Source organism: Sinocyclocheilus grahami, unplaced genomic scaffold (genome assembly GCF_001515645.1).
Source record: "Sinocyclocheilus grahami isolate Dianchi unplaced genomic scaffold, SAMN03320097.WGS_v1.1 scaffold355.1, whole genome shotgun sequence".
NCBI lineage: Eukaryota > Metazoa > Chordata > Actinopteri > Cypriniformes > Cyprinidae > Sinocyclocheilus > Sinocyclocheilus grahami.
In genome coordinates, this window is record NW_015505534.1 from 1,589,428 (window position 1) to 1,617,424 (window position 27,997).

The 27,997-nt window shown below is 38.3% G+C and overlaps 2 protein-coding genes across 4 annotated transcripts in view; both read left to right on the forward strand.

The window, feature by feature from the left end:
• Positions 1-4,177, forward strand: part of LOC107548778 (dedicator of cytokinesis protein 11-like) — an 86,165-nt gene extending 81,988 nt beyond the window's left edge. The window contains exons 45-46 of the mRNA XM_016229585.1: positions 941-1,079; positions 3,647-4,177. Of these exons, the coding sequence (XP_016085071.1) occupies positions 941-1,079; positions 3,647-3,736 (229 nt within the window). The 3' untranslated portion in view covers positions 3,737-4,177. The remainder of the gene's footprint in view (positions 1-940; positions 1,080-3,646) is intronic.
• A 4,290-nt stretch (positions 4,178-8,467) lies between these two features.
• On the forward strand, positions 8,468-24,111 carry LOC107548812 (interleukin-13 receptor subunit alpha-1-like). 3 transcript variants are annotated; one of them, XM_016229634.1, is made up of 10 exons: positions 8,468-8,803; positions 9,113-9,243; positions 14,659-14,851; positions 19,964-20,063; positions 20,142-20,314; positions 20,562-20,695; positions 22,019-22,160; positions 23,158-23,257; positions 23,514-23,607; positions 23,730-24,111. In XM_016229634.1, exons 1-10 carry the CDS (start codon positions 8,725-8,727, stop codon positions 23,847-23,849), a joined length of 1,266 nt encoding a protein of 421 aa, XP_016085120.1. In that variant the 5' UTR covers positions 8,468-8,724; the 3' UTR covers positions 23,850-24,111. The 3 variants fall into 3 exon arrangements, with proteins under 3 accessions (XP_016085120.1, XP_016085122.1, XP_016085121.1); XM_016229636.1 differs by lacking the exon at positions 8,468-8,803 and adding an exon at positions 8,828-8,990; XM_016229635.1 differs by lacking the exons at positions 8,468-8,803; positions 9,113-9,243; positions 14,659-14,851 and adding an exon at positions 18,604-18,840.
• The last annotated feature ends 3,886 nt before the right edge of the window (positions 24,112-27,997 follow it).

Below are 27,997 nucleotides of genomic sequence, written 5' to 3' on the forward strand. Positions count from 1 at the left end.
TTCACATGGAGCAGCATTAACTACACAGAGCCGTTGTTCACTGAGGAGCTGCGCTAAAAATCGCGCGAATATGAACGTGGTTTGGCGCAGCTCGTCAGTGAACAACGGCTCTGTGTAGTTAATGCTGCTCAATGTGAAAGCACGCAGGTGATGGAGATTTACCCCTGATTAAAGAACCGGCTTTACTGATAAGATGCGCGTTAAATATCGCTTGCGATTAATCGTGCAGCCCTAGTCTTTATGTTCTTTTTGCTCAGCAGCGGTTTTCGTCTTGGGACTGTGCCATGCAAACCATTTTTGCCCAGTCTTTGTTATGGTGGAGTCATGAACACTGACCTTAACTGGGGCAAGTGAGGCCTGCAGTTCTTTGGATGTTGTTGTGGGGTCTTTTGTGTCCTTTTGGATGAGTCGTCGCTGTGCTCTTGGGGTAATTTTGGTCAGCCGGTCACTCCTGGGAAGGTTCTCCACTGTTCCATGTTTTTGCCATTTGTGAATAATGGCTCTCACTGTGGTTTGCTGGAGTCCCAAAGCTTTAGAAATGGCTTTATAACCTTTTCCAGACTGATAGATCTCAATTACTTTCTTTCTCATTTGTTTCTGAATTTCTTTGGATCTCGGCATGATGTCTAGCTTTTGAGGATATTTTGGTCTACTTCACTTTGTCAGGCAGGTCCTATTTAAGAGATTTCTTGATTGCGAACAGGTGTGGCAGTAATCAGACCTGGGTGTGGCTAGAGAAATTGAACTCAGGTGTGATAAACCACAGTTTTAACAGGGGGGCAAACACTTCTTCACACAGGGCCATGTAGTTTTGGATTTTGTTTTCCCTTAATAATAAAAACCTTCATTTAAACACACCACTGTATGTTGCTGCTTTTTTATTGTTTATATTATTGCATTGTTTCTGTAATGCTCAATTGTTTGGTTATATGTGTTGCAGGCAATTTGTCAATGCATGCAGCATGGCTCTGGACATTAACGAGAGACTCATTAAGGAGGATCAGTATGAGTATCACGAGGGACTAAAGGCTAACTTCAAAAGCATGGTGATAGAACTTTCGGATATCATCCATGAGCAGGTATGTTTGGTTGGTCATTTATAGTTCTTAGTTCTTGTTCTTCTTTCTACTTCTATACAACAAATTTCTGCAATTAATTCAGCCACAGGGTTATTATAGTGAACTAAATCTAAAAGCATAAAAGAATATTTGTTACTTAACTTAACTATTTTTCAGCAACATTTGGATACTATTAGTTTTCATTATTCTTGATGTTCTAAATTAACTAAAACCAAAATAAAAATGAATGAAGAGTATGTAGTTAAAAAGCCAACTACAAAAGCCAAAAATACTAAAACTTTAACTAAAATGAAATAAAAATAGCAATAAAAAAGTACCTACCTAATACTACTACAATAACCCTGAAATAACTAAATAAGGCTAAACTAACTAAAATAACCCTGTTCAGCCCAAACTGCTTAACATACAGACTCCATTCAACTACTTTCTAGATCATTTGGTGTATTATCTGTTTTTCGTGTTTGTTGAAACTTTAGATCAACTTCCCGATTTAAAAGCCTTAATTGATTGGTGCCATCTAACTGGCAGTGGCAACATCTATGTAATATTAGCCGCTTTTCATTTGATTTTCAGACTGATGTGCATGCCATTGTTGCATATCTGATGGCCTCTATGCCACTTCTCATGAAAATGTTGACCCATCATGATTTTGTTCCTCATTTTTTGTTTCGGTGCCATCAGTAAGCCCCAGAAATGTATTGCCACACTAAGTTAAGAAGTTATTTGACAAAAGACTAAAAACTCTTGTCCAGGCAGACTCCAAGAAGTGGGCTAACTGGCCATTTCCCTCAGTAAACAAACCACAAACCACATTTTCCGTGTGTGTCCACTGGTTTAGAAAATATTATTTAAAAGCTTCATGGTTTTGAGCTTGAAGGCAGTGATTGGCAGACAGGTTTGTTAGGCTGGCACAGTGAAAGGGGAACAGGTTTGTCTTGCACACTCAGTTGTCCCGGAGAGATTGTTTCCTGAGATGACACACTTGACTGAAGAGTTTGAGAGTGACAGATTTAAAATACTTTAAACAAATAACAGTTTTTTTCTGTATTTTACCCTTGCGATTTGACACTGGTCTTATAGACTGGTAAAAATGGAAATGCAGATTTCCACGGTTTCAAAATGAATGTGTTAATTTACTGTGAACAACTGACATCTACAGCCAAGACCTTTGTTATTATGACTATTTAATGATTTACTCATCTGCCACAGTGATATTTTAAAATGACCTTCATTTGGGACCTTGCAATATATCCTTTTATAGAATTGATTTAAAATGTAACTTATTTAATAAAATGTAAATAATTGACAACTCCAACATCAATGCACTTTGCTGGTTTTCTTTAGAAGCACAAAGCCCCAGGTCTTTGCTTTCCAAAACCTGACTAAGGACCGGTTTCACAAGTTCCAATTAATTATTTGCCATCACATTTTTTAAGGCTCCTTTTACAGTTTAAAGAACAGTCATATAATGTCTTAAACACAAAAAAACATCGTAATCGTGGTTCTTGTGCATCGATGAATGTATTACATTTTCAGACAAATTCAAATTTACTGTATGGTTTAAGACATTGTTTATAGTGATAAAGTGAACACTGTAAAAACTAGGTTAGCTGAACACTAGCTTAGTTTAAAAAAAAAAACAGCAGTTGCATTTGTCTTTTTCCATAGAAGTGTGTTAAGTTAATCTGATTGAGTCTTTTTGATGAGTGAACTTAACTTTTAGATGAAGTTAACAAGAAGTACGTAGGCTAGAATTAGCTTAAAACTATTTAAGTGCTTTTAGTTTGACAGTTGTAGAGTAAAAACTGTTTAAAGTCACAGTATGATTTCTATTCAGATCATACAATACAATATAATCCTTAGGCAGTTATACATATGAATTTGTATGCACAGGCAGTTCTCGTCTCCTGTATGTGAATGTACTTTTTCTCACACATCTCATCATCAGATTATTTGAAATGCATGTCAGAGCTCTGTACTTTCAGCACAGCAGTCATCTTCTGTCAGGACAGGATATATTTCTATTAAGACATTTGGTAATAGATTAGTTCCTCTATAAAGTCTAAACACAGTTGTTTCCTCCAACAGAGTTACGGCAAGTGAGTGTTTGCCTGTGGAACTACAGCTTAATGTGTCATCATGATTATTAAAAACTGAACTGCTACTGGAAGTGAGAATGTGGTAATTTGTTTCAAAATGTGTAGGTCACTGGTTAAAAACGAGTACTTAGGTGTTTAAACTAAATTAATCAGTTGAAAAGTGCTATTTTTCTTCTCTTTGTTTGAGGTGTTAGTGTGAATATAATGCTGTCCTGCTTCTAATGTGTCTCTGTTTTTCTTCATTATGCTGCCATGTCCTATAGATTGAGTTCTAGGTAACCGCTTTTGTTACAAAAAAGTATTTGTCTAATACTGTTTTAAATATTTGTGCATGCACTTGAAACATATCCTATGAATATATCCCGTAATTGTACTTGAGTGAGTGAGATCATGTTAGCATCTAATAACATGACTCCAAATCTCCCACTTCATTTCGAAATCCTCATCCTGTTTTCTGCCGCCCCTCAGATCTTCCAGGAGGATATGATGCGTTCCCTGCTGCAGAACTCTCTTCATGTGTTCAGTGCTATCAGTGGAACCTCCACTGACCTGAGCTAGAACCTGATGGACAATCAGCTCTCCTCGCACCTGAATGTACAAACCAAGATTCTAGGCCTTCAGCAAGCATCATGTTTTTACTTGTTGTGTAAATATTGCTTTTTACAGTTCATTTTAATGGCAGCATGAAGTCAAAATCGACCCTATTTACTTTCTTAATGCACATTCCTGGTCTTATCATGTTTGCATTGAGGTTCCTTTTAAGCTCGCATCACCAAGCCACCTTGTTTTTCAACACTTACTCTCTTACCGTTATGGAAACCTATTTCCACCACATAAGAAAAAATGTCATGGTTTCGTATATCATAATTATGACATAAAAGGTCAAAATTATAATATCTCATTATGATGATATAAAGTCAATTATGACATGAACTTGATATTCTGACATAAAAAGTCATTGTTATGAGATAAAAGTAAAAAATGGACTGAATTCAGTTAAGACGAAACTGACATAAAAAGTTGTAATTATGAAATAAAAAATCTAAATTATGACAGTCCTAATTTATGTGATAAATGTCATAAATTTCACGTTTTGGTCATAATTATGATTTTATCTCATAATTGTAACTTTTTATCTCATAATTATGTCTTGGTGTGTTGTAATTTGACCTTTCTTTTTGCATAAATATCATCTTTTCATATATCCAGTCACCTCTATATGACCACTTTTCATGATCCAATCAATTATTGATGTATAAATTCAAGTCCAGTATTTTTTTTTCTTGTATTCTTTATAAGTAAAATGAGTTACCAATGCTATTACATTTTGACTGTACATGTTCTCTGTTGTACAATCCATTTTGCATGTTAACCAAACTGTCTATTTTAAATTACAGGCATGCCACTGGAAATAAAACATGCAGTTTAATTGGATCACACAATACACCAAAGATCAAATGCACAGTTTATACTACATGCCTACATTTCCATATGAAATGACTTTTACATTGACAGTTTTATTTGCTGAAAATGGCAGGTGATCATAAAGCCTAAAACTGAATCACTGTATGGAATGATAAAATTCACAGTTGCAAAAATAGCATTACAATGATCACAACAGAGCGCAACAGTGAACGCCCACATTTTCAGAGGCGTTGATTCTGAAAGTATTTTTGCTATTCATTTTCTCTATAGACAGTATCTTCCGAAAAAAATAATAATAATTTATGCATTCAGCAAACGCTTTTATCCAAAGCGACTTGCAGTGCATTCAGGCTATACATTTTTTACCAGTATGTGTGTTCCCTGAATGAAAATGAAAATGAAAATGACTTGGTTATAAGATTCAAGATGAATCACTACGTTACAAACTTTCATTTGATTCCAAAAAAGTATATGGAAGGTACCTTTTTGTTTATTTCTATTATTTTTTCAACTCAAAAAACAATGGTACAATAAAAGTTTGACTTTTTTAATTATTTATACAAATATTGATTTTTTGACTTTTTTACTGAGCAAAATCATGATTGTAATATTCTTTTGTTGACTTTCCCCTTAATTCTGTTTGATGCTTGGTGCAAACTGCATGTGTAGTTTGGGAGAAACATGGTAGTCAGTTTAAGATGCCGGTCTTCCTACTGCCAGCTGGCGAAAAAAAGAATTTAAACTAGCTACTACTGTATGTGGTCAAATCACACCCTCCCTCTTCCCTATTTTCAGTAGTACACATCAGTGCGGTGCTTACTGACTGGCTGCACGTTTGTTAGACTGAACTAAGATCATTGCATAATTTCTGTCATGAAATTGAACAAAGCCATCTGGGGTTACAACAATGATATATAAATATGTATATGTAAAGCTTTTTAAAATGAATGCGTACCCCATGATGGTAGAGAACAGCTGACTTTATCATAAGGAATAATATAATGCAGAATGTAACAGCATATTGATATCCAGTTTAAGCTGATTTTTGTGATTCCCATTGTAAACATTTGTTTTTAGCTGGGCTGGTCCTTAGTAACTGCCCATGGATACAGCCAGTAGAGCCTATCAAGGGCTGATTTATGTTCAAAAATGCTGTTAATACTTATCAGACCTTGCTGCACTGAATATGCAAATAACAAAACAGAGGATATGTAGATTTATATAGGAAATTGTCCATTTGTTGTAAATGTATATGTGTGTGTGTGAGACTGAGTGTGTGTGTGTGTGCGCGACATACACATGTCAAACATACACAGTATTGATAAAGCAGTATTTGCAAGCAGTTGTCATCATTAAAATGTCTGCATTGTCTGGTCTAGTAATAAAGTCATCAGCAATGGACTCTGAATTTGCTATTAGGATAGTGTGAGACAAGCTGCCATTTCCGATGATTAGTTTCACAATTTCCTTCACGTTTTGTCAGCATATAATGTATGAATGTTGTTTTCCCCTCTGTGGTCTGTAATTCATAAGATAAAGTGAGTATTTCTAACGAAAATGTCTTTGGTGATGTTTATTCTCAGCTCTTTTGAAAAGCACTGTTTTCCCAAGACACGTACTGCTCTATTCTCCAAACGTGCACACAATTTGTGGGGAAATACTTAGAAAAAATGATAGATAAAATCTGTGACTTGTCTGTAAAACAGGTTTCAGACCTCATTTGATACTTTTCTCCCATGAGAATTTATCACCTCTGCATTAGAATCGTTAAATATGTATTTTTTAAATCCATATCCATATAATTTGGCTAAGGTGGCATTTTACACAATCCATTTTGTTGCCTGTGGGACACTGGAGATGATTACTATAATAATCTTACACTTGTGATATGTGTGTAAGGGTTTACTGTGAGTATCTGATCTGACCATAAAACTGGTTGTGGGAGCTTAACCGTTGACATGACTAATCCATCATGATACATGCTTCATATGTAAAAACACAAAAATCTAAAGACAAAATCATGCAATCTTAAAGGGATAGTTCACCCAAAAAAGAAGATTTGATGTTTATCTGCTTACCCCCAGGGCATCCAAGATGTAGGTGACTTTGTTTCTTCAATAGAACACATGATTTTTAACACAAACCGTTGCAGTCTATCAGTCGTATAATGCATGGCAATGGTAACAAAATCTATGAGAGTAAAAAAAACATGCACAGACAAATCCAAATTAAACCCTGTGGCTCGTGATGACACATTGATGTCCTAACACACGAAACGATTGGTTTGTGCCAGAAACCGAACAGTATTTATATAATTTTTTACCTCTAATACACCAGTATGTCCAACTGCTTTGAGCGCGCGCACGGCATCCGATACGTGAGGTGTGTACGCGCTCTGGCGTAGTTTACGCAAGTGATCTCTCGCGCGTATACGTCACTCATTGGTTACACAGTGCACAGTCATTGTAGGTACGACGGCTAATCAAAATGGTACTTACTTACGCTTATCCGGATTGTTCAAACCGACTTAAAACTAAAAGATTACGTTCTCTCGCGCGAACTCATTCGGGAGTGGTGACTTTCCACGTATTCCCAACTTCTGAGCCTGCTCGCCTGAAGTTATGGTTGATTGCTCTTCGGCTGGATATCAACACACCCATTAACGTAAACTACGCCAGAGCGCGTACACACCTCACGCACCGGATGCCGTGCGCGCGCACAAAGACAGTTGGACACAGTGGTGTATATATTTATATGATATAAATACTGTTCGGTTTCTGGCACAAACCAATCGTTTTGTGTCTTAGGACATCAATGTGTCGTCACGAGCCGCAGGGTTTAATTTGGATTTGTCTGTGCATGTTTTTTTTACTCTCATAGATTTTGTAACCATTGCTATGCATTATAAGACTGACAGACTGCAACGGTTAAAGTAAAAAATCATCATATGTGTTCTACTGAAGAAACAAAGTCACCTACATCTTGGAGGCCCTGGGGGTAAGCAGATAAACATCAAATATTCATTTTTGGGTGAACTATCCCTTTAAGTCAGCCTGGCTCCCCCTTAGCGAATTTGACTAAATATTTATTTATAAAGTTTTTTCCATGAAGTAAAAATGCATATCATGCAGTTAATAATACATGTAAAAGTTAATACATTTTAAATTGTTATTGTAAGTAAATTAATAAATCAAAAGAAACTTAACTCATTTGCGTAAGAATTGTCACGTGACGAATCGGCATTTTGGTGGATAATAGACTTAACGGTAATGCTTGCCTGTTGTGTGGAATAAAATGCGTTTTTAACAACATACACGAACTGCAGAGAAATCTGGAGACAACGAAAAACTCCGATGAAGATATTAATGCCGTGCTTCATGATTCCGGACCCGGACAATCAGATAAAGGTGATGCAGCCGGTTTAGCCGCACACTACTTTTATGCCCACATCCAAATGTTATTTAATTTTCACAGAACACAACCTCTAAATAGATTTTAGAATATAAACTGTTTATCGTCTATTCAAAGTGTGCGCCTCATTGCGCATTAACTAGAATCAAGCCCAACAAATGTCTGTTTTAAAAAACAGTGGATGAGTAATTCACTCCTTGATTGCTTAATAAAAGCCTGCTTTGAGATCGTCTTGACGGACATGTTTAGTGTGCATTTTAAACGTGTTTATTGCTAAGTTCAGTGCGGCAGAACAGAAGCGCAGCTGTAATTCGTGGGTACTGTATGTGGTTACCATGACAACCTCACGCACTTGCCACTGCTCTATGTGAATGTGTAGATTTACTGTAGCAAAACTAAAATGTGTTTAAGAGTACGTCTAAAGTTCCCCTTTAATCCACAGAGAGCATGTGAATGTGAGTGCGCACACTCCACCCACTGCAGTCTGACAGAGAGTCCAACAGGCTCCAGTCGCACTTTTGCTTTGAGCGCGAGGCTGACAGACGCGTCGAGTGTCCATTTAACTCTTGCCTTATTACGTCCAGCACGACTACGACCACTTAAAAAGAAAAGGTAAAATATCGCGTTTTGAGAATATCAACAGAGGATTAAGGGACTTCACTTTGGATTTTATTACGCGGAATATCCATCCGATAAAACCTTTGAAGAGGATGTTTCGAGTTTGGGATATCTCCCTAATGATATGCTTCTCTGTCTCACTCATGTTCGTCGGGGTTGAAGGCATATCAGGTGGGTTTACGGTTTTTATGTCTATGCGTGTTTTTTTTAGGAACGTGCTTCCCTGAAGTTTTCCTATGACAGCGCGTGCGGGATATCCTGTATAATTCCCGAAAGCTGTGACGTCAGAGACTTTCTCCTGAAGACCCGCCAGTGTGTTGCGACTAAACCTGCTTCTTGTCTCGACTTGCTCCCTGTAGTAGGCTAGTTTCTTACTACTACAAACAAAGGACAGAATGTCACTACCGCTACTACTGTTACTTTCTTTTTGAACGTTGTTTCTTCTTCATAACAGTGTGCCACTCCTCTTGTACCCCACAGAGCTCCCTCCACCAAGGAACCTGACTTTCAAATGGGAGACACCTTTCACTCTTAATTTAACATGGGAAAAGCCAAAGGATCTTGACCCTGATTGCAAAGTCAACTACACGGTGGACGTGCGCCACTCTCAGGTGAGTCACCTCAACATTTGAATGGACTGCATTTGCTGGGAAACTACAGTAGAAAGTCTGTGAACTCATAAAAATGTTTTATATTTCTACATGTGTTTTTAACGATGCTGTGATCGGATCCTATCGAGGGCTTTGAGATCTGTTCTTTTTTAAATATGATTAATTATGGAATAAATATGTGGTTCTTTGGGATCCGTTTTATGATCCATTCCAGGGCTAAGTTTGAGGGAGTTCCTGCACTGTTGGCAGAACATAAACCTGGGTGTTCTCAATCAAAGTCTGTTCCTCGCTACATTTTGTGGGTTTAAGATCCAACAGTCTACTGTATAGCTGGACTATCCAAAAAAACAATCCCTCAAAGATTAATATGCTTGCTCGTCTGGAGGATATGCTGTACAGTAAGTCTACTATATTAAATAGTTAAATCAGAAATGAATTTGAACTTCCAAAGTCAAATTCCCAAACTTCAATCCCAAAAACGTCCTGAGGTCCATAGGTCCCGAGGAGAGCAATCCCAGCAAAACAAGACCACCGATGTAGCTATTTAAGCAATGTTTAAGGAGGATCGGGCCAAAATTTCTCCAAGCTAATGTGCAGAAATGATCTACACTTCCTGGAAATGTTCGGTTGTTGTTATTGCTGCGCATCTGATGCGTCACTCCGGATACTGAAGGCGAAAGTTCACGTTTTATTTATTGATTGATTTTCCCAGCAGATATTTCAAGGGTTTAAAACTTTCTAATGCAGATGCATTTTCCTAACTTCAAAATAGCTTGGGACAGAACCCAAGAGGACAAGAGGAGACAAGTCTTTAAGGACTAGGTTATCATGTTCAGTTAGGATTTATGCAAGCAGCTGGTCTTTAGTGACATTTTTGCCTTCTCGATTCAAATAGCCCTGTAGTTTTACAGATAAGCATTTAAAAAGTACTAATATTCCATGTGCACTCTAAATTAATGTTATGTTAATAAAACCAAATGCATACTTGGAATAAAATAAATGCTGTTTAAAATATATTTTCTCTATGTATGCTGTCATATAATGGTGAATAACAGTAACAATAATACAATTTAAAAAATGGTTTTGTTGTCCCATATTTTTAACTCAGTTTTATGAAAATATGAGTCAAACCAGACCATAGTATAAATGACCCTGGCACACTTTTTGTAGTACAGGGAGCATTGTTTTTCTCTGTAGTCATGCCATTAACCAGGTCTGAGAAGCCCTGAACAAACACTGAACTGGAGTTTATCATGTGTTTTCGTCCATCTGAAGTCAGCGAAACAAAACTAGGTCAGTTGGACATTTTCGTTCACTGATACTTTATTGCCGCAGCTCTTACCCACATAAGCCAAAGTCAAAGTCTACCTTGGGTTTGTTGTTTTCTCATCACTTGTTTAGTTTCATTTATGTGTGTACTTATCTCTCTTTTCCCTTTTCCCTTTTCCATTTAAACAGCATTTCAGACAGGACCACTTTGGCAAGTTACTTGAGTTTATTGAAACACAATTTATCTTTGGCGGTATGGTTCCTATGGGGGTTCTTTGCTCCAGAATAAATTGAACATACAAGAGCTTTAACATTAACTCCCCAACATAATAAGAGGTATTAACTTGCCCGAAGAAGAACCCCCCAAAACCATCCTTGTTCCATTCCTGCAAAAGAGAAAAGACAATGTTATGAGATATTCTTGATGTAGCTTACTGGCTAGCAGAGGGGTATTCTCCCCTCTAAATAGGGAGAGAATAGCAGGCCCCTCTTTGATTTTAAGTAGCGAGGGGTGTTCGTCCCTCGCTGAGGGATAGAACAGCAGGCCCCTGCAGTTATAGCAGCAAAGGGTGTTCTCTCCAGCGGGAGAAAACAGCAGTCCCCTTTTTTAAAAAAAATTTTTTTTTCTCCTTTCTTTGCGAAGCTTTGCGAGGGACTGACGGCTGACCCCAAATATGCAGCAGTGGTGTTCTCTCCAGCGGGAGAAACAAGTCGCTATTTCAGACAGGACCACTTTGGCAAGTTACTTGAGTTTATTGAAACACAATTTATCTTTGGCGGTATGGTTCCTATGGGGGTTCTTTGCTCCAGAATAAATTGAACATACAAGAGCTTTAACATTAACTCCCCAACATAATAAGAGGTATTAACTTGCCCGAAGAAGAACCCCCCAAAACCATCCTTGTTCCATTCCTGCAAAAGAGAAAAGACAATGTTATGAGATATTCTTGATGTAGCTTACTGGCTAGCAGAGGGGTATTCTCCCCTCTAAATAGGGAGAGAATAGCAGGCCCCTCTTTGATTTTAAGTAGCGAGGGGTGTTCGTCCCTCGCTGAGGGATAGAACAGCAGGCCCCTGCAGTTATAGCAGCAAAGGGTGTTCTCTCCAGCGGGAGAAAACAGCAGTCCCCTTTTTTAAAAAAAATTTTTTTTTCTCCTTTCTTTGCGAAGCTTTGCGAGGGACTGACGGCTGACCCCAAATATGCAGCAGTGGTGTTCTCTCCAGCGGGAGAAACAAGTCGCTGGCGTATATTTGTAGCAATAGCCAATAATACATTGTATGGGTCAAAATTATCGATTTTTCTTTTATTCCAAGCAGCCCCCCCTTTTTTATTTTTTTCTTTCTTTGCGAAGCTTTGCGAGGGACTGACAGCTGACCCCAAATATGGAGCAGTCGTGTTCTCTCCAGCGGGAGAACCACAAGAACAAAGCAGCATGTCCCTGAGGCTGGCATGAGGGGTAGGAGAGCAGCGTGCCCCTTATGGTATCGTGATGCAGAGTTGTTGTTTTTTTTTTTTTTTAATGGAAGAGCTGCTCAAGTTTTTTGCGCTAGTATTACATCCTGAGTTGAAGGCCTAATGTATCGTTGATAAGCTGATGATGACCACCGACCCATGCTTTGAGCATGGGTATGGAGACTGTTGAAGCCGCGGTGGTTGCCGTGCCTATACGGAATGAATGGCTGGTATAAGCGCGGGGTCCATGCCACAATGGGGGCATGCGGTTCGGAGACGTGAGGCCAACCAATGCTTGGACATAGCTTCTCCTGGCGTCGAAGCGCTAGTGTCGTGAGTTGAAGCAGTCTTAGGGCAGAGAGATGCGGTGTGGAAAAACGAACCGCAGGGTGAGCATGAAAGTGCTCGGTGGCCCGTATAAGGTGTCTGCTGATTAGTGCAAGATCGACCACGGACCAGTCCAGACGCTGATTAAGCGTTGAATGTACGTTGCTGCTTTAGATGAAAATTATTTGTGGTATTCGTAGACTAGTGTGCCTCCGTAGACATAGCGAGATCTGAAATGATAGCTAGATCGGTATCTAATTCCTTCTCCTGTCTGGATACACTTCGTGGATAATATCTCTGAACACGCTGAAAGCATGGGGAAGAAGGGCACCCCTAGGAAGAGCCAGTCGGGAGTAGGGGCGCAGTATGATGTCGAGCTTAAAAGTCTGCCCGTCAAACATCGCCCGAGATGCAGAAACCGAGTGCTGCAATTCCAGTGCCTGGATCCTGTTGTTCATGTTGGAGAGGTTCCTTGGATTGACAGCGGCACTAAGAGAACCCTGTCGTCTCCCTGTTGTGCTGGAGCTTGTTGCGAGCAGTTTGAGCATACTTACCGAGCAGTAATGCCACGTATATATGTCCCGTGTCTAATAGGAGAATGGTAGTGATTGGAGCAATTTGACAGCTGACCGTGTCAGCTGGTCGCAGCCTATGCCTACGTGGCCTGACTGAACTAACGCTGCGCTCGATTTCTTCATGTGTTCCCCATTGAGTGTTATAGTACAGGAGATGAAGTAGACATAACGATTTTCTTAATCTACTTAGTCTAACAATACAACTAAGTACTAATATAAACATTTAATTTACTTTTAAGAACACTGCGCCTGTCATTGTTTAAATTCTGTAGTGGCTGCTGCTGAAAGCTGGTAGTACGACAGATAAAACACACTGTGTACTTCCTTTCAAAGCTCTGTTTTCATGAACTCTTGGGATGATGTTCACACAAAGTAAACGAACTGTAATGGAAATGTGTGCATGTTGGAGCAATTACAAAAAATGCAAATTGAGGTTACAAAGCTTTTATCTGATATGTGTTTTAGGTTCTTATGACACGCATTTGATGAAACTGATTGTGTTCAAATACTTCTATACATGTTACACATTAATTACAAACAGATAATCTGATTTGGATGATCTTTGGTTGATTTGATTGGTACCTGTGGTATTTTGGGGAATTTCAGAGTTAAACATAGTACTTCTGAAAAGTCACTTCCGTCTAGAAGAACCAGTCGGGTTAGCAAACAGCATGGCCAGTTGTACTGACATCATGAAGTTTGACACAGGCTGTATTTAATTAAAAAAAAACTGTTAATAAGACCAGTTATTTAATATGACATTGATTTAAGTCATATCATTAGATTAGACCAGCTCTTAAGTCTAAGACCCTCATCATACATTAGGCACAATAAGAAGGTTTGGTAAAGTGAGAGGAAAGAGGAAACAAAGCAACTTCTGGAACGCTGTTGTTTGGATTCTTAGCAACTTAGCAACTTTATTTGTGATTGTGTTTGTGTGTTCGAAATTTTAAAATAATATGGAACAAAATATTAGTTACAATATTTAAGTTTGAAACTACTACCGGTATATATATAGATTAAACCTATATATACTGTATTCCCTACGTTATGGGAACCAAATGTCCCCACAAGGAAAGTACATTTTGACATTGTGGGGACTTTTTTTGGTCCCCATAAGGAACTTTTAAATTTAACAGAATCTAAAAATGCAGAAAGGTTTAGGGGTAGGATTTGGGTAAGGGAATAGAAAATGCAGTTTGTACATTATAAAAACCAATACCCCTGTTGAGAGTCCCCATAAAACATGGAAACCAGTGTGTGTGCATGTGTGCGTGCGTGTGTGTGGAGAAATATCTTTATATAGTGAAAGACATTAAAAATGCAAAAGAGATTAAAAATGCAAATTCATTTGTGTGGTTTGTCTAACAACATGATACTTTACTTAGGCTCTTGTGTAGTTTCCTTTTGGAGCTGGTCTGTTGACCTGCAGGCACTGCTTGTTCAACAACTGCTTGCTTTGCACTATAATTCAATTTTTGCACAAAAAATGCCTAAAATATATTAAAATATTTTACGTCTTTTTGTCTAGTAAAGAGAATGTTTTTTTGTTTGTTTGTATTTTTACATTATTTTTGATTGTTTTATCATCTTGAAAAGCTGTAACATCTTGGGAAAATATTCTGGAAAGGAATAATGGGAGGTATTCGTTAGAAACAAGTGACTCATTCTTACTCAGTATGGAGTAATGTGCGCACACACACACACACACACACACACACACACAGTAACACAAAATGAACACAAGTACTGTACACTGTATTTTACATGAAAACCCTCTGTCGTCAACAGGACTGTCCTGTAAAAGCCAAACCAGACATGCAAAGAGACAAAAATAGCCAAATCAGGAGAGTCCAAAACACGACCTGCAAATTGAATATCTCCAATGAGAATGGACTGTGCATCAGTGTTACAGTGAACCCTGAAAACTGTGAAAACAAAGACCATAGTCCATCTTTGGACATTAGCATCCCTCCACCTACAGGTACCCTGCATGATAACCAACTATCTCATGTTAAATGCTTTTTGGTACTTTGTACATTTTTAATCATTCCATATTGATCTTAAGTCATGGAGCTATGTTTATTTTATTACGTGTTATGGTATTATTGGATACAGAACAAACAATCCTTTGATGCATTTTACTTAAGAAGAAAGTCATAAGATGAACAGTTTATATTATTTAATTTCAGACAGGACCACTTTGGCAAGTTACTTGAGTTTATTGAAACACAATTTATCTTTGGCGGTATGGTTCCTATGGGGGTTCTTTGCTCCAGAATAAATTGAACATACAAGAGCTTTAACATTAACTCCCCAACATAATAAGAGGTATTAACTTGCCCGAAGAAGAACCCCCCAAAACCATCCTTGTTCCATTCCTGCAAAAGAGAAAAGACAATGTTATGAGATATTCTTGATGTAGCTTACTGGCTAGCAGAGGGGTATTCTCCCCTCTAAATAGGGAGAGAATAGCAGGCCCCTCTTTGATTTTAAGTAGCGAGGGGTGTTCGTCCCTCGCTGAGGGATAGAACAGCAGGCCCCTGCAGTTATAGCAGCAAAGGGTGTTCTCTCCAGCGGGAGAAAACAGCAGTCCCCTTTTTTAAAAAAAATTTTTTTTTCTCCTTTCTTTGCGAAGCTTTGCGAGGGACTGACGGCTGACCCCAAATATGCAGCAGTGGTGTTCTCTCCAGCGGGAGAAACAAGTCGCTGGCGTATATTTGTAGCAATAGCCAATAATACATTGTATGGGTCAAAATTATCGATTTTTCTTTTATTCCAAGCAGCCCCCCCTTTTTTATTTTTTTCTTTCTTTGCGAAGCTTTGCGAGGGACTGACAGCTGACCCCAAATATGGAGCAGTCGTGTTCTCTCCAGCGGGAGAACCACAAGAACAAAGCAGCATGTCCCTGAGGCTGGCATGAGGGGTAGGAGAGCAGCGTGCCCCTTATGGTATCGTGATGCAGAGTTGTTGTTTTTTTTTTTTTTAATGGAAGAGCTGCTCAAGTTTTTTGCGCTAGTATTACATCCTGAGTTGAAGGCCTAATGTATCGTTGATACGCTGATGGTGACCACCAACCCATGCTTTGAGCATGGGTATGGAGACTGTTGAAGCCGCGGTGGTTGCCGTGCCTATACGGAATGAATGGCTGGTATAAGCGCGGGGTCCATGCCACAATGGGGGCATGCGGTTCGGAGACGTGAGGCCAACCAATGCTTGGACATAGCTTCTCCTGGCGTCGAAGCGCTAGTGTCGTGAGTTGAAGCAGTCTTAGGGCAGAGAGATGCGGTGTGGAAAAACGAACCGCAGGGTGAGCATGAAAGTGCTCGGTGGCCCGTATAAGGTGTCTGCTGATTAGTGCAAGATCGACCACGGACCAGTCCAGACGCTGATTAAGCGTTGAATGTACGTTGCTGCTTTAGATGAAAATTATTTGTGGTATTCGTAGACTAGTGTGCCTCCGTAGACATAGCGAGATCTGAAATGATAGCTAGATCGGTATCTAATTCCTTCTCCTGTCTGGATACACTTCGTGGATAATATCTCTGAACACGCTGAAAGCATGGGGAAGAAGGGCACCCCTAGGAAGAGCCAGTCGGGAGTAGGGGCGCAGTATGATGTCGAGCTTAAAAGTCTGCCCGTCAAACATCGCCCGAGATGCAGAAACCGAGTGCTGCAATTCCAGTGCCTGGATCCTGTTGTTCATGTTGGAGAGGTTCCTTGGATTGACAGCGGCACTAAGAGAACCCTGTCGTCTCCCTGTTGTGCTGGAGCTTGTTGCGAGCAGTTTGAGCATACTTACCGAGCAGTAATGCCACGTATATATGTCCCGTGTCTAATAGGAGAATGGTAGTGATTGGATCCTGTTGTTCATGTTGGAGAGGTTCCTTGGATTGACAGCGGCACTAAGAGAACCCTGTCGTCTCCCTGTTGTGCTGGAGCTTGTTGCGAGCAGTTTGAGCATACTTACCGAGCAGTAATGCCACGTATATATGTCCCGTGTCTAATAGGAGAATGGTAGTGATTGGAGTGATTTGACAGCTGACCGTGTCAGCTGGTCGCAGCCTATGCCTACGTGGCCTGACTGAACTAACGCTGCGCTCGATTTCTTCATGTGTTCCCCATTGAGTGTTATAGTACAGGAGATGAAGTAGACATAACGATTTTCTTAATCTACTTAGTCTAACAATACAACTAAGTACTAATATAAACATTTAATTTACTTTTAAGAACACTGCGCCTGTCATTGTTTAAATTCTGTAGTGGCTGCTGCTGAAAGCTGGTAGTACGACAGATAAAACACACTGTGTACTTCCTTTCAAAGCTCTGTTTTCATGAACTCTTGGGATGATGTTCACACAAAGTAAACGAACTGTAATGGAAATGTGTGCATGTTGGAGCAATTACAAAAAATGCAAATTGAGGTTACAAAGCTTTTATCTGATATGTGTTTTAGGTTCTTATGACACGCATTTGATGAAACTGATTGTGTTCAAATACTTCTATACATGTTACACATTAATTACAAACAGATAATCTGATTTGGATGATCTTTGGTTGATTTGATTGGTACCTGTGGTATTTTGGGGAATTTCAGAGTTAAACATAGTACTTCTGAAAAGTCACTTCCGTCTAGAAGAACCAGTCGGGTTAGCAAACAGCATGGCCAGTTGTACTGACATCATGAAGTTTGACACAGGCTGTATTTAATTAAAAAAAAACTGTTAATAAGACCAGTTATTTAATATGACATTGATTTAAGTCATATCATTAGATTAGACCAGCTCTTAAGTCTAAGACCCTCATCATACATTAGGCACAATAAGAAGGTTTGGTAAAGTGAGAGGAAAGAGGAAACAAAGCAACTTCTGGAACGCTGTTGTTTGGATTCTTAGCAACTTAGCAACTTTATTTGTGATTGTGTTTGTGTGTTCGAAATTTTAAAATAATATGGAACAAAATATTAGTTACAATATTTAAGTTTGAAACTACTACCGGTATATATATAGATTAAACCTATATATACTGTATTCCCTACGTTATGGGAACCAAATGTCCCCACAAGGAAAGTACATTTTGACATTGTGGGGACTTTTTTTGGTCCCCATAAGGAACTTTTAAATTTAACAGAATCTAAAAATGCAGAAAGGTTTAGGGGTAGGATTTGGGTAAGGGAATAGAAAATGCAGTTTGTACATTATAAAAACCAATACCCCTGTTGAGAGTCCCCATAAAACATGGAAACCAGTGTGTGTGCATGTGTGCGTGCGTGTGTGTGGAGAAATATCTTTATATAGTGAAAGACATTAAAAATGCAAAAGAGATTAAAAATGCAAATTCATTTGTGTGGTTTGTCTAACAACATGATACTTTACTTAGGCTCTTGTGTAGTTTCCTTTTGGAGCTGGTCTGTTGACCTGCAGGCACTGCTTGTTCAACAACTGCTTGCTTTGCACTATAATTCAATTTTTGCACAAAAAATGCCTAAAATATATTAAAATATTTTACGTCTTTTTGTCTAGTAAAGAGAATGTTTTTTTGTTTGTTTGTATTTTTACATTATTTTTGATTGTTTTATCATCTTGAAAAGCTGTAACATCTTGGGAAAATATTCTGGAAAGGAATAATGGGAGGTATTCGTTAGAAACAAGTGACTCATTCTTACTCAGTATGGAGTAATGTGCGCACACACACACACACACACACACACACACAGTAACACAAAATGAACACAAGTACTGTACACTGTATTTTACATGAAAACCCTCTGTCGTCAACAGGACTGTCCTGTAAAAGCCAAACCAGACATGCAAAGAGACAAAAATAGCCAAATCAGGAGAGTCCAAAACACGACCTGCAAATTGAATATCTCCAATGAGAATGGACTGTGCATCAGTGTTACAGTGAACCCTGAAAACTGTGAAAACAAAGACCATAGTCCATCTTTGGACATTAGCATCCCTCCACCTACAGGTACCCTGCATGATAACCAACTATCTCATGTTAAATGCTTTTTGGTACTTTGTACATTTTTAATCATTCCATATTGATCTTAAGTCATGGAGCTATGTTTATTTTATTACGTGTTATGGTATTATTGGATACAGAACAAACAATCCTTTGATGCATTTTACTTAAGAAGAAAGTCATAAGATGAACAGTTTATATTATTTAACACAATTCGTTTTTAAGAGCTGCAGGTTTGCAATAGAGTTTTTAGCTTATCCATCCTGCAATAATAGCCTATTTTAAAAGTCTGCATTACATTGGGAGAGCATCACAAAACATTCGTCTCTGAAATGTGCTAAACAAACAAATTGGCACATTCACACTGAATCTATGGTATCTTTTTTGTTGTTGTTGTCTTTAAATGTCTAATACAAACCCAATCATAGTACTAATATACTAATAATAGTACTAATATTCACTGTTAAAGATACAGTGGGTACGGAAAGTATTCAGACCCCCTTAAATTTTTCACTCTTTGTTATATTGCAGCCATTTGCTAAAATCATTTAAGTTCATTTTTTTTCCTCATTAATGTACACACAGTACCCCATATTGACAGAAAAACACAGAATTGTTGACATTTTTGCAGATTTATTAAAAAAGAAAAACTGAAATATCACATGGTCCTAAGTATTCAGACCCTTTGCTGTGACACTCATATATTTAACTTATATATATATATATATATATATATATATATATATATATATATACATATATATATATATATATATATATATAAAAAAACATTGTTCGGTCACTAATATGCAGAGTAGCAGCTTGCTTTTATATATTTTTGGGAATAATAGCATCTTTCCTGCTTTTCTCTTGTTGCCTCACCGTAACTGAATCAATGCCATACATACATTGACATGTAAATGTGGGTGTTCATGAATGTGTTCTGAATGTTCCAGTGAGTTTTCATAGCCCATCAAGTCTTAAAGAATAAACCACTGATTTTCATAGTCAAGGAACTCAAGCATTAAGATTCACTTCTTACATAATCCACACATTAATTTAATATTCATGAATTCATATAATTTTAAAAGTCTTGGGGACTGATTTGAAATCTCCACATTTATTTCAGTGATGCTGGTGAAAAACAGGAGCTATGAGTATTCCCATAACAGGTTGAAGTGCACTTGGAGTCCTATTGACGTAGTCCAAGACCTTGGTTTTTATTACTGGTATGTAACTCTTTTTCTTACAATTGTTTTGTATATTTCCTTTCATTCATGCATTGGTAGTTAACCTGTGTGTTTCAGGTCACCTCAGAAAGATACGGTCATAAAGTGCAATGATATGAAGATTGGAGAATGCGTCATACACGATACACTTCTCAAGGACATAACGACAAGCATGTTCTACCTGTTCAATGGCACTTATCAGGGTAAACCTGTAAACAACACTTTCATGGATGAACGGCCAGCACAATACGGTAAACATGCACTTTTTTAAAAACATGCCCAGAAAGGCAGTTAAACAGCCAGTTTTCTTAAATACAGCATGTTGCATTGTCATTTTCACAACAGCAAATTATTTAAGAAAAAAATATAGTTGATTACGTTAACATATTAAACACTATATCTGCAAGAGCTGAGAGAAAATTAGCTACATTTTTCACATTTTCTACTCTCTGTTTGTTTCACTAATTAACAGTGTCTTTTTTGGGGCTTCCTTTGCAGTGAAACTAAACAAACCTCAACTTACGATCCAGAGAGATGGGCAGAATCTCCATTTTCAAACAAACATATCAGATTTAGATGAGTTTGGACCTCAGTGCTACAAATACAACTACACATACAGCATGTGCGATAAGGTAAATCAGGTGTGTTTTTATATGTAATAGTATAAGATCAGGTTATCTTTATTCACTATTAAGCATTAGCAGTCTCACTAAAGCTTTAAAGGGGTCATATGATGCGATTTCAAGTTTTCCTTTCTCTTTGGAGTGTTATAAGCTGTTCGTGCATAGATAAGATCCCTAAAGTTGCAAAGACTAAAGTCTCAAAACCAAAGAGATATTCTTTATCAAAGTTAAGACTCTGCCACGCCCCCCTAAAATGGCTCGTTCTAACACGCCCCCACATATCTACCTCACTATGTGGAAATATTTGCATAATGCCGCCCAAATGTGCACGCAAAGAAAGAAGGCGTGGTTTCAGTAACCGCAGTTAGTGTTGAAGCAGCATGTCAGGGAGACGCTGTGTGTTTCTAGGCGAAAGCAAAAGCACTTTATTTGGCCTTCCGAAAGTAGATGCATTTAGGAATCTTTAAGATTACTTACAATAGAACAGCAATGCATTTTATGGACGACCGTTTCGTGAACCTAGGAGAGGAGGTAATTCTGACTTTGCTATGACAATCTGGCGCTTCTGAATCAGCTACAGTTTTGTTATTAGTTTAAGTATTTGCTATTGACTGTTCAAATGCAGAGTTTTGAGAATCGTGTGTGTGTGCGAGCGAGCGAGAGAGAGAGAGCGAGCGAGCGAGACACATCACAGTGGAGTCAGCTGTCTTAACCGTGGCTTGTGAACTGCAAACACATATTCATCACTGTGTCTGTCACGAGACTCTGTTCCCCTTTCGGGCTTGAACTGATGGTAAAACTAATTACATTATTTACTGTCTTTACATTTATTTTGAAAGATGAAGCTCACGATTATGGTAAGGGGTGTTACATTTCCGACGAGTGCTTGAGGGGTTCGGCCAATCACAATGCACTGGGTCAGCTGGCCAATCAGAGCAGACTGTGCTTGTCGGAAGGAGGGACTTTGTAGAAAACGAAGTGTTTGAGAGAGGCGGGGCATAGAGGACTTACAATAATGTACAGTATTTGAAAAATAATGTGTTTTTTGAACATTAAAGCATGTCAACATATTCTGTTACACCAAATAATGATCTTTAAAAAAGCATCATATGACCCCTTTAAATGCACATATAACTGCCCTCTTTTGATGTTTAAGAGTAAAGAGTAAATAATTGTTTAAAATTTAAATAATGCAATATGTATCAACACACATTTAAAGCATTGCCTTGGCAGAGCTATTATTGGGCCATGGAGTGTAGCGCATAATGTCGTGTTAAACAAGACTCATATTCTATGATTTTCTGATCCTATATTTTTCTGTTGTGTTTACAGATTGCGCCAGGAAAGGTCATAGAAGATAGCAAGTATGAAGTGGACTATGACTCAGACTGCATGTACAGAGCCAGAGTCCAGATCATCTTCTCAGACAAATGTGGTGCAGGGAAGAGTGACCTGAGTGACGAGGTGGAATACGGTATGTCTGGGCCTAGAAATCAGCATCATATTCAACTATGATAATCACTATTTGTTTAGATTGTTAAACTTTATGGATAATCCTCATAGTAATAGGAAGCCTGCAACAAGGGTAAAACAGTAAAAATAAAAAGGCATGCAGGACAATTTTAATGTAAACTGTACTGTATATAACAAAGAAAAATGTCAGTTTTAATAAATAAAACGGCTCCTGAACTGCCACAACCTGAAGAAACACCCTAAAATATTAAACTTTACCATTAGACTTTACTTAGATTTTTATAATGATAATCCACTTCATTTACATTAAGTTTGGGGTCAGCAAGATTTTATTCTCATAAAGTCTACATTTATTTGATAAAAAGAACAGTAAAACAATTATATTTTAAATATTAAGAAAAATATAAATGTAAAATTTAAAGTAACTGTTTTATATTTTGATATGTAATTTTCAGCATCATTACTCCAGTCTTCAGTGTCACATGATCCTTCAGAAATCAGTATAATATGCTGATTTGCTGCTCAATAAATATTTCTTATCAGTGTTGATGTCTTTTTGTGGAAACTGTGATTTTTTAAAGATTCTTTAATAAATTGGAAGTTCAAAAGAGCATTTATTCTAAATATAAATTATTATTTTTTTTTTTAGATTTATTTTTGGCGTTTTATGCCTTTTATTTAGATATGACAGTAGGTCGACAGCAAGCGAAGTGGGTGAGAGAGAGAGGGGGGTGGGATTGGGAAAGGTCCACGAGCCGGGATACTAACTCGGGACGCCCGAAGCGCAAAGGCGCTACATGTCGGCGCGCTGCCCATGAGGCCATCTGCGCCGACGAAATATAAATTATTTCCAAAAAAAAATTTTTTATTCTTGCTGAGCCTAAACTTTTGATTGGTAGTTTATGTACAGTTACTTGCTTCACATCCTGCAAATGACATATGCTTTCCTCTGGTCTTTGACAGTTGAACTTAAATGTTTTCATTGTGCTGTTTCGTAGGTGAGAACAGAGATCCGAATTTGCCTGCATTGCTGGCTGTCATTATTATCCCGCTCATAGTTTCCTGTTGCCTGATAGTGTCTCTTGTGCTGCTCAGAAGGTGATGAATGATTTAGATTTTAATTGTTCTGCTCTTCTATTTGAAAAGAACAAATGTGAAACAATATTATTGCATCATCATGTTTTATATATTACGTATAGGTTATTGTATATTTTTAAGATTTCTTTATATCTTATTTGTATGTCCTGTGAATCACAGATACTATTGAACCTGATCAGTTTTTAGTTAAAAGTTAAAAATGGGCAAATCTTAAGTACTTTAAATACATAACTGAAAATTGCTTGTCTTCCTTCAGGCATAAAGACATCATATTCCCAAAAATCCCAGAGCCAACGCTTATCTTTAAGGACATGCTCATCAACAACATTAGAATACCAGAGAATCCACGGGTAAATTGTGCAGCCAATTATCATTTATTAGTTTCACAATCAGAAAACTTTCAGATTCACACATTCCCCCATTAAAAAAAATCTGTAATTAATATTCTTGATTCAATCTCTTTCACCATCAGAGTCCTACAGATGGCAGACTGTATGTCCCTATTGAAGAAATCGTAGAAAGCAAGATAAGTCTTGAACCTGAGATACCACTTGTACCAATCACAACAAATGCGAGGCACAAGCAGGTATAAAAATTTCTGATGACTGAAAATCTCCAGTACATCAGGAAGTTTCTCAGGGTGAACTTAAAACTTACACTGACGGGGAAATGTCTATGCAAGGATGAGGATTAAACTCCTGTTGTCTGTTTAATCTGTTGATGAATAATGAACTCGGGCTCCACCTACATTTTTTGAATGGACTTCAACCTCACATATTACAGTTGCCAGTAAATTGCTCTTCTTGGCACGACAGTGGCTTGTTTTCATTGAATGTATTGTGAAGATAAGAAAAGCAATCAACAGACTTTCCTGGGGCAGGTTGGTTGGCTCTGATGATCTGGTATGTGAAGCTCGCATGTGAGGCCAGCGGACGTCATAAGCAGCTTCATGCAGCTTGATAGAGGAACACTGCAAAAAGGTTCAAGTGGAAATTGTGACCTTTGATCTCTTGCACACATTACTGAACTTTTCTATGCTTGTTTATACAGCCGCATTTATGGACTCGTGGGTGTTCTTGCACATAGTTTACAAACTAAATGTACTGCTACAATTGTAAAAAAAAGAAAAAAAAAAGAAAAAAAACTTTAAAGAAATTAGGTTTTCTATACACTGTGAATTGTTACATGTATTAAAGTGTGGTTTACTGTATACCAAAAAGAAAAATGTTCTTGACTCTAAATATGTATATTATGTTCACATTTTTGACTAACAAATGGATATAGAGAAAATAATGGATATAGAATGTCACATGACAAATATTCAGACATTAAAAAAATACAATTATATATATTTGTATAAATTGTATATAAAAATGAAATATATACCTTAAAAGTAAAAATTGTATTTATTTTCATACTTTCTGTTTCATGTCAAGTTTAAGTAAACAGTATTTTCCTGTAATTAAATTGTTTGCATAACTGGCTGTTTAGAGTTGGATCATTTAATTATTCTACGAAATAAAAAATAAATAAATGTGGTCACAGTATATTTTAAGGTCCAATTCTCGCTATTAGCAAACCATCAACTACGACTTTTCCTCAAACTCCTAATTTGCTGCTTATTAATAGGTGCATTCTAATAAGCAACTAGTTAATAGTGAGAATTGGTCCCTAGAAAGTGTTACCAAATATTTGTTTGTTGTCAGAAAAGGAAAGACTAAAAAAGAAAAAATACATTTCACAATAATATTATGGTTTTACAGTAAAAAACAGTGGTAGGTCCAATAGTAACTACCGTTTTTGTGGACTACGCGTTGCCCGCTCTGGTTTTCTCTGGGTCTGGACGCTCTGGCCCCACGAGTGGCCCAGGACCAGTCTCTATGCTTTTCGACCGTAATATGTTGTATTAAGTCTTATAATTTGTACACTGCTTGTTTAATCTATAAGTTTGCATAATTACTTGGAACAACTTGTTCTTTACATCTAAAGGAAAGGGGATGTAGTGATAGAATGTTTTTGTATTTGACAGTACTAAAACTAACCACTAGGTGTCAGTAGTGTTACACTTACCGGGAGTGTGTATATTAGGAAGCAGAAGTTAAGTAGTGCTGCGGCTGCTCCGATTCCCGTCCTGCAAATAGAATAAAAATCAATTTATTACAAAATTGTTTCTTTATTGGATCAAGAAACATTACAGTGCTGGAGCTTCTTCAGAGTCGTTTTTCTGAAGGGGTGGCTCCTGCCACTTTTAAGGTTTATGTGGCAGTCATATCTGCTGAGCACGTACCCATGGGGGGTGTTTCAGTTGGTCGTCATCCTCTGGTCTCCCGTTTCATGCAAGGTTTGAGATGGCTTAGGACTTTCCACCCTGTACGAGTCCCTTCTTGGGACTTATCTATTGTTTTGGAAGGCCTGTCAAGCCATCCATTGGAGCTGTTGGAGTTTGTGTCAGAGAAACTGTTAACACTTAAGACAGTTCTTCTGGTGGTGTTATCCTCCCTGAAGAGAGAGTATAGGGGATCTGCAGGCTCTTTCCATCAGCCCTTTGTGTATGGATTTTGCCCCTGGTCTGGTTAAAGTCTTACTACGACCCAGGCCAGATTATGTTCCTATGGTCGCTTCGACTCCGTTTCGCTTTCATCTAGTGGTCTTGGAGGCTTTCTCCCCTGCTGATGTAGAGTCAGATAGCCCGAGTCTCTGCCCGGTGAGGGCATTGAAGGTCTATGTCGACCACACAGCCCAGTGGCGTGAATCAGACCAGTTGTTCGTGTGTTTTGGTGGTAAAAGCAGAGGGTCTGCTGTCACCAAACAGAGAATGTCTCATTGGATAGTAGAGGGTATCTCTCTGGCCTACGAGGCGCATGGCTTGACTTCGCCTCTGGGGGTGCGTGCTACTTCTACAAGAGCAGTAGCTTCTTCTCAGGCTCTCTGTTAATAAATAACAATTTGGTCCCTCTGTAAATTCTCTTTGCCACCGTGAAATCTTCTCAGTCTCCTAAAGTGTAAATACGGCCGGGAAGTAAGAAAACACACATTCAAATGTATTCTCAATACTTCAATTTATTCATAGAAATACAGATCTTATATAGGCATGTCGAGGGGAGTTTCACCCTCTTAACCAATGAGGATAGGATGACATACACATATAGGATGTTTGGCCAAGAACATGTGTTTTGTATAAAATGGCCACATATACAGAAAAACATGTACATATTAGGAATAGACTTCCTGGCCAAGGATGCCGAACCCTCCTCACAGTTCAGCATGAACTCCTTTACCTCGTAATCCTAGCATTCATCTCCTTATTTGGACATTTGACCCAAACAACTAATGTATACATTTAAGCATGCATACCTCGCATATGAGTAAGAGATATTTAAAACATTAATACAAGAGAGAGAAATGGATACAGGAGGGAGAGTGAGAGGGAGAGGGAAAAAAAGGAGGGGTGAGGCATATCATGGAACCTTAACAAGACAGAGAGTGTTTTCTAACACTCTTTAAGGTGTCTTCGTTGGATGATGTCTGTGCAGCGGCAGGTTGGTCGGAGAGCTAGCACCTTCATTAAATTCTACAGTCTGGATGTGAGGATGGCTCCTGGCTCCCAGGACTTATCCGCTTGAGCAGGCGCTTTCCCTGGTCTTCCAGCTATCTGAGGTACGTAAGGCGTTATGGTATAGCGTTCCCATAGCGATGATGTCATCGCAGCATTGAAGTGAACCTATGAAAGGGAACGTCTCGGGTTACGTATGTAACCTTGGTTCCCTGAATAGGGAACAAGATGCTGCGATGCTGGTCATTCCTTACCTCCGATAGCGCTTCCTTCGTCATGTGGAAATCTGATGAAATAGCGCACAGCACGCTGATATAGCATATGTGATAACGTGTGGGCTGGTGCTAAGCGCTATTTGGCCAATGAAATTGGCGTGATGGTATAAGGGCTTCAGACATTCGTCTGAAATTTGTTCCCTATTCAGGGAACCAAGGTTACATATGTCACCGAGACGTAAGCAACTGTCTTTTTTAAGAAACGTAACAGTTTTAAAAAATCACGAGTGGGGTGTAATTGGTGTGTTTTATGTCACAGAACCCAAAAGGCAAATTATTCTTCCTTCGAACTGGTTCTCATTAAAATACAAATCTTGTGTAATCCCACTTATGCTATCTGTAATCAGATGCACATTTAAAACTGAATATAATTTAATTTCAGTCATATGTGTTTCATAAACACATAATACTTTCTGTATTACAATCCGCCATTAAAATGATACATTTAATTATTCTGGCTGCTGTGAGAAAAGGCTATAAACGATCCGCCCCCTGCAGGATCCTCACATGCCATAGCCTAGTAGCCAGTTGTCCTGATATTTTTATCCTACCCATCAGATTGACCAGGGTTTACTGCGCATGCTCACATCAATATTGTGTCAGTTTTGTCATGCTGAACAACAATATTTCCTGCGAATTCCTACCAGTACCACTCAAATTAAATGTTCGGTTCACTTAGTTTTGTCGTGGCCACGACATAATAACTCGTGGGAACGTGATATTATGTCGTGGCCACGAGATATTAATTTGAGGGAACATCATATTAACTCGTGGGAACGTGATATTATGTCGTGGCCACGAGATATTAATTTATTAACTCGTGGGAACGTGATATTATGTCGTGGTCACAAGTTATTAATTTGAGGGAACATCATATTAACTCGTGGGAACGTGATATTATGTCGTGGCCAC

Bases quoted from the DNA above. Each gene is read 5' to 3' on its own strand.
- LOC107548812 (XM_016229634.1), top strand. From the start codon at position 8,725: ATGTTTCGAGTTTGGGATATCTCCCTAATGATATGCTTCTCTGTCTCA. The intron at 20,064-20,141 runs GTATGTAACTCT...TGTGTGTTTCAG, and splicing joins GACCTTGGTTTTTATTACTG to GTCACCTCAGAAAGATACGG. The intron at 23,258-23,513 runs GTGATGAATGAT...GTCTTCCTTCAG, and splicing joins TCTCTTGTGCTGCTCAGAAG to GCATAAAGACATCATATTCC.